Source organism: Nelumbo nucifera, chromosome 6, assembly GCF_055504915.1.
Source record: "Nelumbo nucifera cultivar China Antique chromosome 6, China Antique-T2T, whole genome shotgun sequence".
Classification (NCBI taxonomy): Eukaryota; Viridiplantae; Streptophyta; class Magnoliopsida; order Proteales; family Nelumbonaceae; genus Nelumbo; species Nelumbo nucifera.
In genome coordinates, this window is record NC_142654.1 from 33077986 (window position 1) to 33098008 (window position 20023).

General features: G+C 36.3%; 2 protein-coding genes and 2 non-coding genes across 5 annotated transcripts; 3 read left to right on the top strand and 1 right to left on the bottom strand.

The window, feature by feature from the left end:
• The first annotated feature begins 1935 nt into the window (after positions 1-1935).
• Positions 1936-6954, top strand: LOC104606412 (10 kDa chaperonin 1, chloroplastic). 2 transcript variants are annotated; one of them, XM_010271585.3, is made up of 7 exons: positions 1952-2110; positions 2217-2275; positions 2396-2446; positions 5625-5690; positions 5774-5821; positions 6124-6153; positions 6713-6954. In XM_010271585.3, the coding sequence occupies exons 1-7, from the start codon at positions 2026-2028 to the stop codon at positions 6779-6781; spliced, it is 408 nt and encodes a 135-aa protein (XP_010269887.1). In that variant the 5' UTR covers positions 1952-2025; the 3' UTR covers positions 6782-6954. The 2 variants fall into 2 exon arrangements, with proteins under 2 accessions (XP_088745479.1, XP_010269887.1); XM_088889353.1 differs by lacking the exon at positions 2396-2446 and having other exon boundaries at positions 1936-2110.
• Positions 6955-8511: 1557 nt separating this feature from the next.
• On the top strand, positions 8512-8584 carry TRNAA-AGC (transfer RNA alanine (anticodon AGC)). The gene has a single exon. It is a non-coding gene; the product is annotated as a tRNA-Ala (tRNA).
• A 3581-nt stretch (positions 8585-12165) lies between these two features.
• On the top strand, positions 12166-12238 carry TRNAA-AGC (transfer RNA alanine (anticodon AGC)). The gene has a single exon. It is a non-coding gene; the product is annotated as a tRNA-Ala (tRNA).
• Positions 12239-18461: 6223 nt separating this feature from the next.
• LOC148790743 (zinc finger BED domain-containing protein RICESLEEPER 2-like) lies at positions 18462-19654 on the bottom strand. Its single transcript, XM_088890348.1, has 2 exons — positions 19047-19654; positions 18462-18993 (listed from the first exon to the last, which is right to left on the bottom strand). The coding sequence occupies exons 1-2, from the start codon at positions 19652-19654 to the stop codon at positions 18462-18464; spliced, it is 1140 nt and encodes a 379-aa protein (XP_088746474.1).
• Positions 19655-20023: the final 369 nt, after the last annotated feature.

Genomic DNA, 20023 nt, shown 5'->3' on the forward strand with positions numbered 1-20023 from the left:
ATCATCCTTCATTAGCCAGTTTATAGCCAACTTAGAATCACCAATTTCCTGATATTTAACTCTTGAGCTCTTTTCAACCCTTCCAAAACAGCCAATATTTGAGCTCAGTCCCCCCTATCCAATAGAACCAGAGTACAGAGCAATAATTCGACCTTCATCATCCCTGAAAGCTCCCCTATACCTAACAGGCCTAGATTTCCTTTGCTACTACCTTGAAAGTTTAGTTTAGTGAACCCTGAAGTTGGAGGGAACCAAATTGGGTTAGATGTATTCTTCCTTGGAGCTGACCAAGCTATTTCTCTCCACTTCTTGATGATATCTCATTTTGAATAGTTTTCAAAAATTTGCAAAGTCTTAACCCAATGAACCACCCTTAAAGAAATTAGTTTAATAATTACACCTTTATTTATCTCTTTCCCATGAAAAGGTACGTTGGTTCCTTTTCTCCTAGATTGTCCAACATGTTGCTCTTATACATCTCCACAAAATTTTCCCTCTCTTCTTCAGCCCCCTAACAGTAGTAGAATGGAATAGGCTTTGTACATTTGAGGGGGGGGGGGATCCACCTACAACCAAAAAGATAGAAAAACCAACACCAGATCTCTGAAACAAATGGGCAAGAAACCAGTAAGTGATAACATGTCTCACCATTCTTCTTACAAAGGATGCACCAGTGTGGGAATAAACACCAATTATGCCTTTTTCTTTGGAGTAGGTCGTAAGTGTTATACTTTTCAAGGAAAGCTTCCCTACAAAAGGCATTAATTCTGGGAGGAATTGGTCTACCCCAAACTTCCAAAATTGGAAAAGGGAGTCCAAATATAGGTGGGGAATGGGCCAGTTCTTTGAAGAAAGAGGAACATGAGAAGACTGGCCCATGAAGGTTCGTTGTTTTGGGCTTGAGATTTAGGATGACCCATTCAAAATTTGGCGAAAGCCAAGCCCAAGCCTGGCCTATGAACAAGTCTACCTTCAATTGTTGAACCCTGTATACTCTGGTGAGTTAAGACACTGTTAGTTGTCACTAAAAATAATCCCATTATGATTCCGATTCCGATTGTCGTAAACAAGCCTGGGAGGGGGGATGGGCCATTCCAATTCCAATTCCGACCATGAACCAAACAGACCCAATGTTGCTAAATCGGATACCCAACTTGAAAAATTTGCACAACCCATCCAAGTCTTAACAAAAGCTCAACCGACCCTGCTCAAGTTGCAGTTCTATCAACCGTGTTTTTGCAAGTCGTAACTCATGGTTTTTAAAACTGGACCGGTTTGGATGGTTGGACTAGAAAAACTGGGAACCTTACCCCAGAACCGTTATTTCACCAAAAATCGTTGATTTGGTCAACAAATCGCTGACCCGAGTAGTTGAACCGTCCAATAGTTTGGTTGTTTTTATTTATTTTTAATTATTTTGTCAGAACAACCATCCGTTTGGTTCGAACAGTCGGACTGTTCGACTGGGGAACTAGACCCCTAATTGGTTCGTTGTCCGGTTCAGTTTTAAAAACCTTCTTGTAACTTTTGTGGTTGCTGTAGACATAAGGCACGGCCAGCTCTGGCCCTGCCCCACTGTTCATAGTCTTGGAGCTTGGTTCCGGTTGGAAGATGCCAACATTTTAGTTGTGCAACTAGGGCCGGTTACGTTGGGCCTTGGGCCAACCAAAAGACTTGGCCTCATATGCCCGAACTGATAATCCAAACCACAATTAATCCAAGCATATTATGAATGCTTTCTGGCCCACATCTAACCAGAAGCCCTAAAAAACCAACCGAGCCCATAGAAAAGTATGGGTTGGCCGTGCGGTCCATACCCATTTGCAGCTCTACATTAAGCCGCAACCGCAAGCAAAGACATCCGAACCCTCTAGAATCCGGCGATTCTATTTGTGCCGATACGTATCGGCGATTCGATACTCGTACGTTGAAGACCATAAAAGGGGTTTTTGTTCTTGAACCTTCTCAAATCTCGACTACTCGGAACTCTAGCTGTCGCATCTCTCTCTATCTCCATCCTTATCCATGGCGTCTGCATTCATTACAGTAGCAAAGCCTTTCTCTTCTTACAAAACCAACCTCTCTTCTTTCTCGAATCAGAGATTACCAGGTTTTCACCTCTGAAGCTTCATCTCTCTCCATAGATATCTTTGTTTAAGTTCCACCCCTTGTTTTTCCTGACTATTCCCATAATTTTGCACATGGGTTGTGAACAGGTTTGCGGAAGAATGCTTTGAGAGTTAATGCAGTGGCCAAAAAATGGGAGCCTACGAAGGTGCTCCACCCCCTCCTGGGTTTTCGTTTTTCTATTCTAACCTGGCTTTGGTTATGTATGCTGTTCTCGAATTGTTCTGTATTTTGCTTGAGGTTCATAGTTTTCCTTTCTTTCTGGTAGGTTGTTCCACAATCCGATAGGGTTCTGATTCGTTTAGAGGAGTTGCCTGCGGTATCTATCTCTTTTACTTCTCTTCTTAAGTCGGATTTGTGTTTTCTTATGGGCTTCTGGTCTTTTATATCTTTTTCCCTGGACAATTAGTAGAATTTTAGAAACACAAAGAAAACTACAATGAAGGCCTGGTAAAATTGGTCTTGTTGAAGAGTTAAGTCGTTAACCGCATTGTTTAATCTAAATTTTAAGATATTGATTGAATACTTTAATTTGAGTTCATCTAAGCCCACTCGAACTGATGTATTAATGTTACAAATTTTGATGTTCATTCTCAACATAGTAATCCAAGCCGATATTTGCAGAGGGAGTTGTAGGTAGCAAAATGCAGGGGGTATCTTTTATTTGATAACTGTAAATTCAGGTTAACTATAAAAAAAAAACTAGTTGTCTGGTTTGGAGGTGGTTTTAGAAAGTCATGGTGGAATAGGACCAAAATTCCATTTTGATGTCCAACTTGAGTTTACTACTTTACTATTTCCAGTTGGAGGGCTTGAACATAGATCAACACGGCTTGGTGTAGTTTTGATTTGAGGACTCAATCCTTTCCCCCTACTTGCTAAAGGAGAAAGGAATTTCTCATTATTCAACCACAGAATGAGTTGAATCTCATTGTTATTGGTGGTGTTGTCATTATTTTTCTTACATTATTAGTATCATGAAAGTTTCCAGAGGATGATGCTTTAAAGTCTGCCTTCTCCCCATGAACATATGGAATCTCTTTGATACCACATAAAAGGGCCATTACCTAGTTTTGGTCCCTAGGACTCCCTACTATTTGAGGTTTTAGTAGGTATTGACTGGATACAGATTGAAGTCATTGAACCTTGTATTTTCTGCACAAAGTGCCACTCTTTAATTCAAACCCACTTTCCCACCCTTGTTAACTTGGGATATTATTGTTTCACCAAGAAAAAATGGTGAAAATAAAGAAAGTGCCAAATGAATGGAGAATGAGCAAGGTTGTAATAATTATTACATGATTAAACTTAGGGTTTGGCTGTGATATGGAAAAGATATGATATCTGAAAAATTTCTGACCAGTCAACTGGAATCATAAACATAACAGCCAAATGGGTGGGTTTTGATTGGTCAAAACTCTTCCCATACCATATCTTTTCCACATCATAGATTGTCCCTTAAACTTATAAACTACTCTATGAAACTTTATTAAATATTAAGGGCATGCATTATTGTGCAATGACCACTGTTATAACATCAAGGGTTGACATCAAAGTGTCCAATCACAATGGGACTTCATCAAAGATCATTACGTAACCATTTTTTATTTGCACTGGTCATGGATGAATTGACTATTAGGAAGGAGGTGTTGTTTGCTGAGTACATAGTATTAATTTATAAAACTAGAAAGCTTAAATGAAAAATTAGATCTTCGGGGAAATGCTTTAGAATCAAGAGATTTTAATATAAGTAGGACTAAAACAGAATCTGCAATTCAAATGCAAAAATAATAAGTGTGGGAACTAGAGTCCATTAGGTAAGGTTTTAATGAGATAGCATTTTGGATTGCATCCAATCACATCTGAGTCTAATTTGGATATTTAAAATTCGAATCTGATCGAAAATCTGATTTGATGTAGGGAACCTCAAATAGTACCTTTGGACTTGTGTGTTTAATTTGAGTTTATTTTGCCGTCTTTAAAATATAGAAAAAACTGAAATTTGTAAATAATTTAATCACCATTTGGCTTGTATATATAAAATAAATTTATGTAAGTATGAAATGATGGAAAGGTGTGCCTAGGTACATGGTAAGGTGCATCTGAAGGCATGCGCTTCACTTGAACCAGAGTAGTAGCCCCTCTCAAATAGCGTGCATGGTGCACATCAGCACAAGTGAATACCTTTTTTATTTAAATGTCTTTTCTGTTATCTTTTGCGGATTTACATCTTTATAATGGCTGAACAATTTTAAATTGCCTTTTATCACCTGTTTTTATACTGATAATGGTCTATTAGCTTCTAAAATAAACAAAAACAAAAACTATTCAAATATCTGAAGCATTAGTTTTTGCAGTTAGGATCTAAAATAGAAACTTTTTAATTAAAGAAGCAACAAAAATACAACTAATATTGGATTCCTAATTCCAAAATAGAATAAGTTGCGATTAAAATCATAAAACCAATCTCTTTGTATATATGGGCAAAAAATTTAGGTCCAAGCTGCTACCCAAAACCCGCATGGATCTATCTGGCCTTTGCCTCAAGGGTCTTTATGGAGGAGGCAAAGGGCCAATCTCTTAGGATTAGGAATACAAGATGTTTAACATTACACAGGATGCTTGAAACAATGCAAGTAGAGGATAAATAAATAAATTGAAAGTTTCACATGCTTGAATTATTTAGTGCTTGAAGAACTTCGGTACAGTCAACATATGTTTGCTTTCACTTCTACGTTTTCGTTTTGAATGTACGTTATATGTTATGTCTTTGTATTTTAATTTGAGACAATAGGCTTTTTAAAACACTTAATTTCTTTTAAAATTCAGGTTTGCATTTTTATGTATTATAGTTTTATTTTTATTTTTATTTTTGTTCTTTGAATTGTATTCAAAATTTTGCATCGCTTTGAAAAGGCACACACTTTGCCTCGTACCATGGGCATTAAAATTGGAATCCCATTCCCTTATGCAAATAGATCAGCAAAATCTCAAATAATCAGATCATATCTCAGATGGAGTTGAAGGCTTTCAGATTCTGTTGACATCCCTGCTGTTAGGATGGGGGATTAAGAGAAATCTGTGTGAAGTTTATTATTGGTTTAATAATCCATATCAAAGGAGGGATTGGGGATGGTGCAACTAATAATTATAGGCTTAGAGCAAGATGGTTGAAATAGAGGGGTGCATGTTGGATTGATGTGTGATGGGAGAATACCACTTAGGCTAAAAGGAAAGTTTTACAATTTGACCTTAAGGCTAGCAATATGTTCTATAAAACATGTGAAGGTTTAGATTTATTGAATCAAGTAGATTTCCTGGCTGGACCCATTATATGGTGAATCGGTGATCTCATTTCCCTTGTGCACCATGTGTATGTGATGCTGCTAGTAGATCCATGTTTCTTTACAGTCACTTATGATCAAAATCAGACTTGAAAGTTGTTTCATTTCTTTCCTTGACGTAAACTGTAATTATTAATAGAGTGTGTTGAACAGAAATCAGTAGGTGGAGTGTTGCTGCCCAAATCAGCTGTTAAATTTGAGCGCTACCTAATGGGAGAGGTGAGTTGTGTGCAACTCAAACAAAAAGAAACCTTTTTAAATTATTGTCAAGAACAACATTAATCAGTGTGCATTTCTTACAGATTTTGTCTGTTGGTTCTGATGTCAAGGAAGTGGAAGCTGGGAAAAAGGTACAAGTTCAGACTGACAAGTATATGTGATACTCTACCTTCTTCAAAAAAGTATATGTGATTTTTGCCGTGGTATTTTGGTTGTGGGTAAATAGTATATACTGGCAAAGTCACAAAATTTGAGCAGTTGACCAGTAATTGTGTATTTGTAGGATGTCTCTCAAGTCTCAACTTGAGTTAATGAGTTTATTGTAAACTTCATTTCATTGCATTGTATTGCTTTGCTTCTTTTTCTTTTCCTTTTATAGTGTAGTTTGCCATTTTTGTTTATAGTTCCTCAAGGTCAGGATCTTGTCTTGCAGGTTCTTCTCTCGGATATTAATGCATATGAGGTAAGTAGTGTTACAATGCATTGAACCTTAGCACAGAATTACCTTCATTTGAAGACAACCTCCATATGCCCCATGAGCAAGCCCTATCAGTAGACATATAGCCAATGAGAGACCTATCAAATGTAGGGTCTAATTGCCCTCACTGCCTCTTATGTTAAACCATTTGTGGCACTATGCTGTGACACAAAAATAAGTTATCCCCACTTTTACAATTTTACTAGTTGCTTGTCTGATTATTTAGTATTATGAACCTGCCCTGTTGCTTTGCAACTTTACTGACAAATAGTTAGCATGTTTTATGGATGCTAAAACAAACTCGTTCAAACCAGAAACCAGTGGATGATATCTTGATCTTCATTGGTTCTGAGCAGTGAATTGCTTTCCATATTAATGCTGAGTTGCTGACCTAGTTGTCCTTAGTTGGGCCCAGGTTACAAGGCTGAATGACAGATGTTCCAAAGTTTGGTCGGTGGAACATTTTTAGGCTTTTAGTTTGTTTACTTGTATTGGATCATATATTTAAAGTTCTAAATATGATTTGCATCCATGTTGTATGCAGGTGGATTTGGGTACAGATGCAAGGCACTGCTTTGCACGAGAGAGTGACCTAATGGCCGTGGTCGAGTAGGCTTACTGGTATTACTGATTATTAGGAAATAGTAAGCTTCCTCCAGTTGAGAGGATTCATTTTTGCAAATCTTGTACTGGATTAACAAAGATCATTCTCCAGAAATGGTTATGTAGTTCAGAAGAACATTGTTTTTTTTTTCACCGAGTTGATGTAATGCCCCTTTTATTTTATCGTGCGAGTGTGATCTCTCAATAATTTCAATTGAACTCTCCGTGGTCAGGAGTCGGGTGATCTCTTGGCACTTTCAATAAGTGCTCCAGACTTGAGAGCTCCCCACTACAAACAAGCAACGAAGCAACCAACTCCTAAAATAAAAAATGCACACATGCACGCCTGAACAAAATAGATAAATATATGAAAATATGTTGCCTCATGAATGGTGCAACATCAATCGCCTGGAATATGAAAGCATGGACATTCTAAGGAAGTCGCATCTGCCCCCACAGAATGTGCCCCAGAAACGCCTCAGCACATTCCAACCGTGTATTGGGGCCGTTTCCCAATGACAAGTATGGGAGATGTTCTGGTGGGCGTTCTTGGGGGAGGGGGGAGGGGGGAGGGGGGGGGGGGGGGGGGCAGATGTGAACTCCATTCTAAGGATCTGTACACCTACCCTCTATGGTTGGTTCTGATAGGAATCTGAATTGGACTCTTTAAGATATGCATGACCGACCGGGTAAAGAGAGGGCTTGGGGGGTTTTCTAAGCAGCTTGCCTTTTTTTGGCTGGTTGGAATGAAATTCTCAGGACAGGAGTGGTCATTCTCTCAAGAATGTCATGGAAATTGAAATCTCATTTTATTCAATCAAACAGTTGGAATTGGAATGGATCCGTCAGGTTTTGATTGGAAACAATGCAAATAGAGTGTAAATTCTGTTTCAGGGTAAATATGTATTCTAGTTCAGTTTTATTAGTGTTTGGCAAGACATTTACATCGAAAATGAGATGTAAGTGTACAACGACAAAAAAGAAGTAAATTTGCATTCAATGTGGGCTTTTGTTAAAAAAGGCATATATTTTATTTGGATTCGTGTTTGCATCCCTTATTGCTAAAAATCTGTTTGGTAAGAAGGTAAATTTATCAATGCAAAGTTAGCCCAACTTAGCATTTGTATGGACCGTTTTACACTGCATATTTGCATTCACATTCTATTTGCATCATTTCCAAATGAAGCCTTAGTGTCATTATGAAATTCGGGAAAGGGGGTTTAAAGATTGAGAGACAGGTATTTGGGGCTATGGGTTTTGGTCATTCCTAGGCTGTGTTTGGTTGCAATGCAAATAAATTTGCACTGTTGCAAAACTATGATAATGCAAATGATTTGGGTGCAAATTCTGATTTATTTTTGTTTCAAATTTTACTTTATTTTATTTGATTGCAGTACAAATAAAATAAAATAAGACCTAATAAAACCCAAACAAAAATTAAACTAGAATTTGCATTCTTTTCAAGTCCGTTAAGATTCGAATCCGAATCTTTAAATCCAATCAGATTTGAATGTATGCTATCAATAATCAAATCAGATGTGGATTTTGTTACATCCAATCCAATTACAACCCTACTGTCCACAAGTCACAATTGCCTGCCGAGCTTGAGCCACAGCCCATTTTATTCATAGCTTTGACCAATTTTAAGATACCGGTTGATTCATTGATTGATTATCTTTCTAGTTTTCAGATTAAATTAAATGTCAGTACTAAATAAAAAAAATTAAAATATTAATCATTGGGGATGTAGCTCAGATGGTAGAGCGCTCGCTTAGCATGCGAGAGGTACGGGGATCGATACCCTGTATCTCCATTTTTCTTTCTTGATTCATAAAGTTTTTGAGACAGGGACTAGCCATAAATTATAAAGACGAACGATCGCCACTGGGCTTCAAAAAATAGCTACGACAACTAATGGGGTGTTTGCCTATACGCATGATTTTTGTTTAAAAAAAGTGCTACCAAAAGAAATTTCAAAAACTAAAGGTTTCGGATAAGTGGATTATTATTATTATTAAGCCCAGTTTAGAAGGAGTATAAATATAAACATGTACAATACAAATACATACAAAAATTTTGCACTCTACATATTTGCATTTGCACTCCTTTTAAGGCTCAGTTTGGAAAATGTACAAATGCATACATTTTGGGGTTTAAAAGTGTTTAAACTTTAGATTATGTTTTTAAGGCTACATTTGTTGTTTATTTACAGGGTAAACGTAAATAAAACACCCACCAGTTTAAGTGAATGCAAATAGGGACAGGATGCAAAGAGGCTCATGTTGGGTGTTTGCATACAACATATCTAGTCACAAATCCAGCCCTATTTTGAAAATACTTGGCTCCTACTATGTTGGACATGTGTCCCATGGTTTTCAAAACTGGACTGGACCGGATGGTTGGATTAGAAAAAACGGGAACCAGTCACCCGTTTTACCCAGAACTGTCTTTTGGCCAAAAACTGTTGATTTGATTAGCAAACCACTGATTCGGGCATTCAAGCCATTTAAACCGTTCGAACCATCCAACGATTTTTGACTGTTTTATATTTTTAATTTTTTGTCAGAACGAGCCATCCATTGGTTTGAACTATCGGACAGTTCGACCTAGGAATTGGACCCTTGAACGATTTATTGTCCGATTCGATTTAAAAACCTTGATGTGTCCTAGCCATTTTACACACTCATTTAAAGGTATAGGATTAGGGTTTAGGATGGATGGTGTAACCTACAAGATTGTAGACTATAAGATTCAAGACCAAACAAAGTCGGGAGTGAGATCGCATTCCACAAGATTAGATGGAGCGAGACCTAACCCTACTAGGCTAAGTGTAGCACACCACAGCCTTGCGAGTTCACCGCTGCCACAGCTTGGGCTTTTCATGTGAGCGTGATCCCAGTATTGTTAGAGTATTGAAGTTGACTCCCAACCCTTGACCACATTTGATCAAACCCACCAACGAAGATCACATCGAGCAACCGTTGAATCTTAACAGTCAGATCACGTGACTGATCCCACCAAGCTGGCAATTTCGAGCTTGTGAGTGCCTGATCATTGTAACTACCCCTTTCTTTGTTCACTTTTGGGGGGTTTCTAAAAAGCTTGTCTTTTTTCTTGGCTGATTGGAATGAAATTTTCATTTTCAAAGAGAGGACAGGAATGGTCATTCTCTCAAATGGGAGAATGCCATTCTATCAAGTGGAAATCGTGGGAATTGAAATCCCATTTTATCCAATCAAACAGTTGGAATTGGAATGGACCAATCAGGTTCTGATTGGAAACAATGCAAATGGAGTGTATATCTGGGTTCAGGGTAAATATGTATTCTGGTTCAATTTTGTTAGTGTTGGGCAAGAGTGCAGTTATGCATTGATAAATGACAGGAAACATATTTTCAAATGCATATTTACATCGAAAATGAGATGTAAATATACATTGATTAAAAAGAAGTAAATTTGCATTCAATGTGGATTTGTGTTTGCATCCCTTACAGCTAAAAGTTTGTTTGGCAAGAAAGTAAATTTATTAGTGCAAAGCTAACCCAATTTTGCATTTATATGAAACCTTAGCATATTTGCATATTTGCATTCACACTCTATTTGCATCATTTCCAAATGAAACCTTAGCATCATTGTGAAATTCGGGGGGGGGGGGGGGGGGTATGTTAAAGATTGAGATACAGGTATTTGAATGCAAATAAATTTGCATTGATTCAAAATTATGAGAGTGCGAATGATTTGGGTGCAAAATCTGATTTATTTTTGTTTCAAATTTTATCTTATTTTATTTGATTACAATACAAATAAAATAAAATAAGACCTAATAAAACCTAAACAAAAATTAAATCAGAATTTATATTTTTTTCATTTGCACTCCTATGTATTTATACTAGTACAAATATGACTGCACTGCAACCAAACACAGCCGAAGTGTTTAACATATAGACAAAATCATGACAGGATAGAGATAGGACCCTCGAGATTGGATTAGTGGGATCACAAATTTAAATCAAATCACATTTGCTACAATACTGTTGTAGCCCTGCGCTGAAACAATAAAATCAAGCCTCTGATGTCATACTTTGTCCCCTCTTTGAATTAGACGAAGTGACGTTTGGTGGGGCCACTGGAATACATCGAAGGCCTAGCAAAAGTGAACTCAATTTAAATGAACTCGGGATCTCCTATCAACAAGAATTCTATCTACACCTACCCACAAAATACTACCTCCTTCCATTAGAGACATCACCCATGCATAATAACATGTAAGAGTATGAGATATTCCCCATGCGTGATTGTGCTGTTGGTAGGTGTGGATAGAATCGTCGTATGTAGTAAGGTTATTCACGGGTCGAGTTAGGTCGATTTATTGACATTTTTTCAACCGACCCGACCTGGTCGGTTTACCTAGAAATGAAACTGAAATCGACCCAATACTAAGTAAAACCGACCTAGCCAGTTTGAATCGGTTTGGGTCGGTTTTGTGAATGATTCTCTCAGTGTGAACGGTAAATGATTCAAGTCTAAGAAAGCAAAGGCTAGATGCTTGAAAATTAAAAATGATTTGATGGATTAAAACTGATATTTTATATATAATATGTATATTTCTGAAATAAAACTGATATATATATATATATATATATAGTAAAATTGAAATATATAGTAAAACTGAAATAACCGAACCGAACCATCGGTTTATGTTTTTTTGTAACCCAAAACCGACCGGTGCTGAAGAAAAACCGGCCAACTTGGGTTGGTTGGTTTGGGTCTTGTTATGAACAACCCTAGTGTCTAGGAAATTGGCATGTCCACTAGGGCTGTCAATGGTACATGAAAATCCAAGACCTGACTCTACATCCGATCCGATTATAGTATAAAATTTATTAATTTTAATATATAAGTTTTATATAATTATATTTAAAATTATAAAAATATATTCTATATATTAATATTATATTATATGTAAATTTATGTATATAATAAATTTAGTGTGTTATATTTATATTAATTTAACATATATAAAAATTAAAAAATAAATAAAATTTCAATATTTTTGATATTTTAGAAAATTTGTAGTGGAGTTGGATTAAATCCGAATCTGGTAGGATTTGGGTTCAAATCCAAATGTTTAAACCTGATCGGATTCAAATGTATGCTATGAGATCAAATCAAATGTGAATTTTGCTACATCCGATCCAATTACAGCCCTACTATCTACAAGGTTTTTTTTTTTTTTTTTGCCTCTTATCACATTTAACTTACAGTTTGTTCTGTTGGATGGGTGCAGTTTTATTCTGCACATACCGGTTGATTCATTGATTGGTTACTTTTTTTTGTTTTCTAGATTAAATTACATTTTCAGAATTATATTTAAAAGATTAAAATAACATTCATTGGGGATGTAGCTCAGATGGTAGAGCGCTCGCTTAGCATGCGAGAGGTACGGGGATCGATACCCCGCATCTCCATTCCCTTTTTCAATTTATAATTTTTTTGAGACAGGGACTCGTAGATACCGGTAGGTAGGCTAGGTAAGAAGAATCCCTTTCTTCCTGTGAAAATGGTGCAAATGTGCAATTCAGTATATCAGGTTTGCTTGCATTCTTTAAGGCTTCAAAAAATGTGTTTCAAAAACTAAAGGTTTCGGATAAGTGGATTATTATTATTATCTTTTTGCTAAAAGCGTACAAATGCAAATATGTACAACGCTCAGTTTAGATGGAATACAAATGTAAATTTGTAGAGTGTAAAATCTTGTATTTTGTATGTATTTGTATTGTACATATTTATATTTATGTTCCTTTCAAACTAAACCTAAAGGAAATTAGAATATATGATTTGTGGTTTTAAAGCCTCAATTTTAGCATGTGCATGTGTGTTTTTGGGGTTTAAAAGCATGGTTTTTAAAAACAAACCGGTTAGGGGTCTAGTTACTAGTTTGAACAGTCTGACTGTTCGACCCAAACGGTTCAAACAATTCGAACGACTAACCAGCCGGTTCAGCGGTTTACTGACCAAAATCAACGGTTTTGGGGGAAAATGGACTGGTTCCCGATTTTTCCGGTCCAGTTTTGAAAACCATGTTTAAAAGTGTTTAAACTTTAGATTATGATTTTAAGGCTACATTTGTTGTAAACTGTAAAACTAAATAAAACACCCACCGGTTTAAGTGAATGCAAATAGGGACAGGATGCAAAGAGGCTTATATTGGGTGTTTGCATACAACATATCTAGTCACAAACCCAGCCCTATTTTAAAAATACTTGGCTCCTACCATGTTGGACATGTGTCCTATGGTTTTCAAAACCGGACCGGACCAGATTGTCGGGCTAAAAAAAATCAGGAACCGATCACCTATTTTACCCCAGAATCGTCTTTTAGCCAAAAACCATTGATTTAATTAGCAAACTGCTAATCATCTAACGATTTTTGTCCGTTTTCTATTTTTAATTTTTTTTGTCAGAATGGGCCATCTATTCGGTTCAAATTATCGGACCATTCGACACAAGAACCGGACCCTTGAACAGTATTGTCCAGTTCGGTTTTAAAACTTTGATGTGTCCTACTAGCCATTTTCCACACTCATTTTAAGGTATAGGATTGGGGTTTTGGGAGTTTAGGGTTTAGGATGGATGGTGTAGCGTACAAGGTCAGATCACGTGACTGATCCCACCAAGTTGCTAATTTCCATTTCCATTTTGAGCTTCTGAGTGCCTGACTACCCCTTTTTTTGTGTTTTTTTAGGCGCTAAATTGTTTATCATTCTTAATCAGCCATATCTATAGCAGGCCGAGTTTGTAACATAAGTAAAATTGAATTAAAGAAGAATTCCTTTGTTCCAGTTTACTTATTCTTTTCCTCTTCCCTCTTGTTGGACTTGTTATAGAACCACAAAGACTAAATCCTTAACATTTGCTATGTGTGTAGAGAATAAGGCTTCTCTCGACGAGTTGCAAATCCAAGAGGTTAGTGCTACCCTTACTACTCAATCCCTAGTCCCTGACTGTTGCAGTGTCTTTGTTGTTGTTAGTAGTTCTAGAGACTTAGGTGGTGTTTGGCATGTTTTTTTTTTTCTACAGGAAGCTCAAAAGACCAAAAAATGGTCTTTCCGGTTGGTATCCCATATACTGAAAGACACAAAAATGAGTGCATGGTGTCCCAATAACAAGTATGAAAGATGTTTTCATTGCATACTGAGATGTGCATGTAGGGCATTTTCTGGGCACGTTCTGTGAGGGGCAGATGTGAACTCCATTCTAAGGGTCTGTTTGATTTTCTGTTGTAATTGGGATTGAAATCCCCATGGTTGGTTCACCAGTCCTCTCTGGTTGATTCAGATAGGAATCTGAATTGGATTCTTTAAGATATGCATGACTGGCCGGGTAAAGAGAAGGTTTGGGGGTTTCTAAGCAGCATGTCTTTGTTTGGCTGGTTGGGATGAAATTCTCATTTTCAAAGAGAGGACAGGAATGGTCACTCTCAAATGGGAGAATGTCATTCTATCAGGTGGGAATCTTGAGAATTGAAATCCCATTTTATCCAATCAAACTGTTGGAATTGGAACGAACCGGTCAGGCTCTGATTGGAAACAATGCAAATGGAGCGTAAATCCTGGTTCAGGTTTAAATATGTATTCTCCTTCAGTTTTTCTAGTGTTTGGCAAGAGTGCAGTTATGCATTGACAAATGATAGAAAACATATTTACATCGAAAATGAGAAGTAAATGTGCATCGGTAAAAAATAAGTAAATTTGCATTCAATGTGGGCTTTCGTTAAAAAAAGGCATATATTTTATTTGGATTCGTGTTTGCATCCCTTACAACTAAGGCTCAGTTTGGAAAAAGTGCAATGCAAATATGTACCGTGTAAATACATACAAAATAGTACAAAATTTAAGGTTTTGCACTCTACATATTTGCATTTGTACTACTTCCAAACTTAGCCTAAAAGTCTGTTTGATAAGAAGGTAAATTTATTAATGCAAAGCTAACCCAACTTTGCATTTGTATGGACCGTTTCATACTCTGTATATTTGCATTTACACTCTATTTGCATCATTTTCAAACGAAGCCTTAGTGCCATTGTGAAATTCGGGGCGGGGGGGGGGGGGTGTTTAAAGATTGAGATACAGGTATTTGGGGCAATGCGTTTTAGTCTTTCCTAAGTTGTGTTTGGTTGCAATGCAAATAAATTTGCACTGATGCAAAATTATGAGAATGCAAATGATTTGGGTGCAAATTCTGATTTATTTTTGTTGTCAAATTTTACCTTATTTTATTTGATTGGAGTACAAGACCTACTAAAACCCAAACAAAAATTAAACTTGAATTTACATTCTTTACATTTGCACTCCTATGCATTTGTATTAGTACAAATATGATTGCACTGCAGCCAAACACAACCGAAGTGTTTAACATATAGACAAAATCATTACAGGATAGACATAGGGCCCTCGAGATTGTATTAGTCGGATCACAAATTTAAGTCAAACCACGTTTGCTACAATACTGTTGTATCCCTGTGCTGAAACTTGGGGAGGCAATTTTCCCCATCCTTGACGGGTACTCGGGCTCCCCGACTCGAAGGGGCCAGGTATGGGGATACTTTAGCAGGGTCGGGGTCGGGGATGGGGCTATCCCTGAATCCTCGATTGGGTTCAGGGATGGGGATGGGGAATGCAATCCCCGCCCCGACCTGGCCCTGATTAATAAATATATAGTTATATAATTAATATAATATATAATATATAATATTATTTATATAATATTATATATTATATTATAGGTCATTTAATTTTAACGATTAAAACTTAAAAAACAAAACACTCGATAGTCGACAGACACAGACAGAGAACTCTGAACCGTGAGTCCGTGAACCCTAGTCTTCTTCTTCCTTTGTCTTCGTTGCCGATTCGTCGACCGTCGTCGCTGTTGCCACTCGCCCGTCGAAGGTCGGACATCGTCGGACATATTGTCATTGATTACTAGTCTACCACTTGAGTCTCGACAGAGGACAAAGATATTCAAAGAAGAAAGAACTGAAACTCAATTCTTCAATCTTCCTTTGACCTTCATCTATCGTCGTCATCGCCCGTCAGATTCTCTCTCTCGTTGTCGGCCTCAAATCGCAATGGTCCTCTCTCTCTCTCAGTCTCAGTCTCTCTTTCTCTCGCTTGCTTATGTTTTCAGCATTTTTGCTTTGTTAATGGCTACAAAATCGGGAATTCGGGTCTCCGATGGGGAATTCATCCCCATTGGGGGTCAAGGATGAAAGGGGATTTCTTTCCCCAACATTGATCGGGAACGGGAATGGAGGGTGATTTTGGGGTCTAGGTCGGGGATGGGGAATGTAATCCCCGCCCCGTTGCCACTCCTAACTGAAACAATAAAATCAAGTCTTTGATATCATGCTTTATCTCCACTTTGAATTAGATGAAGTAACGTCTTGGTGGAGCCATTGCAATACATCAAAGGCCTTATTCTCAATTTTAGCTCTATGCTACAACACTACCGTAGCAAAAGTGAATTCAATTTAAATGAATTTAGCATCTCTTACCAACAAGAATTCTATCCACACCTACCCACAAAACACTATCTCCGTGCATTGGGAACATCTCCCATGCACAATAACATGGGTAGGTGAGGATAGAGTAGGGATGGCAATTTAAATGGCCTTTACATTGCTCTAACAAAGCAGGAACTAGACTAGATTGTAACTATATCACCTCCACTTTTCTAGGGTCGGTAAATACCTTGTTGGCCTATCCACTAGGGCTGTCAATGGTACCCAAAAATTGGAGACCCGATCTGACATCCATCCAATTGTAATATAACATTTATTAATATACAAGTTTTATATAATTTTATTTAAAATTATGAAAATATATTCTATATATTATATTATATGTGCATTTATGTATATAATAAATTTAGTGTATTATATTTATATTAATTTATTATATATAAAGATTAGTAAATAAATAAATTTTCAATATTTTTGATATTTTAGAAAATTTGTCGCAGAGTCGGATTAAATCCAAATCCAATCCGAATCTATTATGATTCGAATTTAAATTCGAGTCTTTAAATCCGATCAAATTCGAATGTATTCTATCAGTAATTGGATTTGAATCGAATTCAATTATTATATGTGATTGATGTATTTGATATATGTCGGATGTCGAATCGAATTCGAATATCAATATTTATAATCGGTTTCGAATTCAAAACGAAAAAGCTGTGGTCCTATGGCTATGGTACTCACTAACGGGAACAAAGTAATTCTTCTCAATTTCTCATAGCCTGACATTAGATAAAAACGACTGCCGTTTAGGTTAATTTATGAAGAAAAACTAAAATGCTATGGATGTTCTTAATTTCGCAGTGGTAAAATTGTTGTTCATTTTTTTAATTTTTAAATACTAAGTAATTTCCATAGATGCAGTAGGAACTAGGAATGTAGATACTGAAAACACTGACTCAAATACATAATTTCCTATGTATACAGAAAATGAAGTGGCATTTCTTGCACATTACAGAAATTAGGAAAAGACTAAAATCAAAGATGTTATCACCTCAACTGTTTGTAGCAGCTTTTAAATCAACCTCTTTCGATATCCCATTCCCTCACTTGCCTATCACCCTGACCCAAGGCTGCATTTGGATTGGATTCTCACTTGTTTTCCCTCAATTTTAAATCAAAAGCTTGTAAAAATTAAAAATCTAATTAATAAAAATCCTTTGAAATTATACTTTGAAAAAATAAACATAAAGATGTTAAAACTCAAGTATTACCTGTTCATTGCTTCCCTTATTAATCAAATCATGAACTATTCAACAACCATAATTAATTAAAGAGAAAGAGAAACATAAGTTACTTAATTACTTTAGATTATAGTCAAAACCATATTCGTCAAAGCACCAAAACTAAAGACTCACATAGCCACACTAAGTGTCAACTCAACAAAATCAAAAAGAAGATAAAAAAGCTAAATAGCATATATCAAAATCAGTCCCAAATAGTTTAAAATAACCAATTTATCCATACAACCATCATAAAAAAAACTATAAAAGATAGTTCAAGGCTTCAAATCTCCAAGGAAAATGACCAAAGTTCAAGCTAATGAGCTATCCTTCATGCAAATGACCAACCAACTTGTTCAAGGCTCCAAACTATCCTTCATGCAAATGACCAAAGTTTAAGCCTATAAAAAAAAAGAAAAGAAAAGTAAGGGCAAGAAAAGTATATATCACATGTTAGTCCAAATCTTGAAAAACATCAATCACAATTTGTAAATATTTAAAAGAACGAAAATTATTTTCAATCTTACATATACTAATTGGATGCACCACTTGCATGAGCATCATTTTCATCAAAAGAAACTAAAACATGCAAAGAGAAACATAGAATACAATTAATATACACATTTTAAAAAGATGATAAGCTTAATACCAAAAAAATATATGAATATAGTTACTTACATGGAGTTTTTGGTTTAAGAGGTGCTTCAATCCAATTTTGTGCACAAACCAAAGCCTCTATTGTTTCTGGAAGCAATGAACACTGATAAAGATCCAACACTCTACTACCTATACTGAATGTTAACTCTGATACTATAGTGGTTGCTTAAATTGCTAGGACATTACGAGCCATTTTTGAGAGAATTTTGAACTTAGAAGAATTAATTGACCATCAATTTAGCACATTAAAATTTGGCATTTCCGGAATTAAAGACTCTTCCAAATATTGGTCCAATTCTGATTTTTTGTAATAGAACACTGATGTTGTTGTTTCATCACTTGTGCACAATTTCTGAAAGTCTTTGAGATACTTCTTACTCTCTTGCATCACACTCAGAGCTGAACTTGTTATGGATGATTCAAGGGGACTACTCTCTTCATTAAGAGTGGATGAGGTATCATAATTTGCATTATGAGAATAAAGGTTATAAAGGCATTTACGCACTTTTGCTACTTCATTTTCTCCTACGTAACCATAAACCCTATGCAAATTATACCTCACAAATTCCAATTTGTATCTTGGATCAAGAACCACTGCTACTGCCAATGGTAAATTAACCTCATCCCAATATTTCTTGAACTTTCTCAACATTTTCCCAGCCATCGCTTGAATATAATCATACTTGCTCAATAGCCATTCATCAATTTGCACACGAATTTCACAAATATCGAGAAAAAACAAGTTAGATGTTGGATATGTAGTCCTTGAAAATGCATTAGTTGCCTCATAAAAATATTCCAAACATTCATAAACAACTTGACCAATATCCCACTCCTCAGAAGACAGATTAAGATTATATATTCTTTATCAATTTGTTCCAATTGAGCAAATGCAGTCCTATACTCAAGTGTAGTTTTGAACATATCATAGGCTGTATTCCATCTTGTAGGACAATCTAAAACCAACTCCTTTTTACTACAAATATTCAATTGACTTTTTGCCATTTCAAATTTCAGATTTCTTTGACTTGAAGCTTGTAGATATTTGACTGATTCTCTAATTTTTCCCATCAAGTGCCTAGCAACATCCAACCCATTTTGCACAATGAGGTTCAAAACATGTGCTGTGCAACGCACATGAAACAATTCCCATGACAAAAGAAGTTTACCCTGCCTAGAAAGCCACTCCTTCATGTTTCTAATTACAACATCATTCACAGAAGCATTATCAACAATGAAAGTCATCACTTTACTATCAAGGTTCCAATGCAAAACAAGATCTTTGATGACTCTAGTAAGGTTTACAACATCATGTTTCTCTCTAACAACTCGAAAATGTATAATGTTATTTTTCAATTGCCACTTATCATCAATGTAATGTGCAGTTAAACAACAATATCCAGTATTTTGCCCTGATGTCCACATATTAGTAGTAAATATAGGAATCAAGCCTATCAAGAATGCCATAAAGCTTCTCTTTCTCATCCTCATAGATTTTCATGCAATCATTCTTACTTGTGTTGCGTGAACCATTTTAAACATGGGATTAAGACTAGTAGCCCAAATCTCAAGAAACTCATGCTCTGCCATGCTAAATGGTTGGTTATGTTTGATTAGGTATCTTGCAAAGTCATATCTACTCTTTATAGGATCATATCTCCATCCCTCTAGCCTGCGAGTTGACTCACTTACATTTGTAAAAATTGTCAACATTTGTTGTTGAATTTCTCTTTGTCCTTTTGGTAATTTTTGTGGACATCTCGAAACATGATTAGCTAGATGAGTGGTCCCACT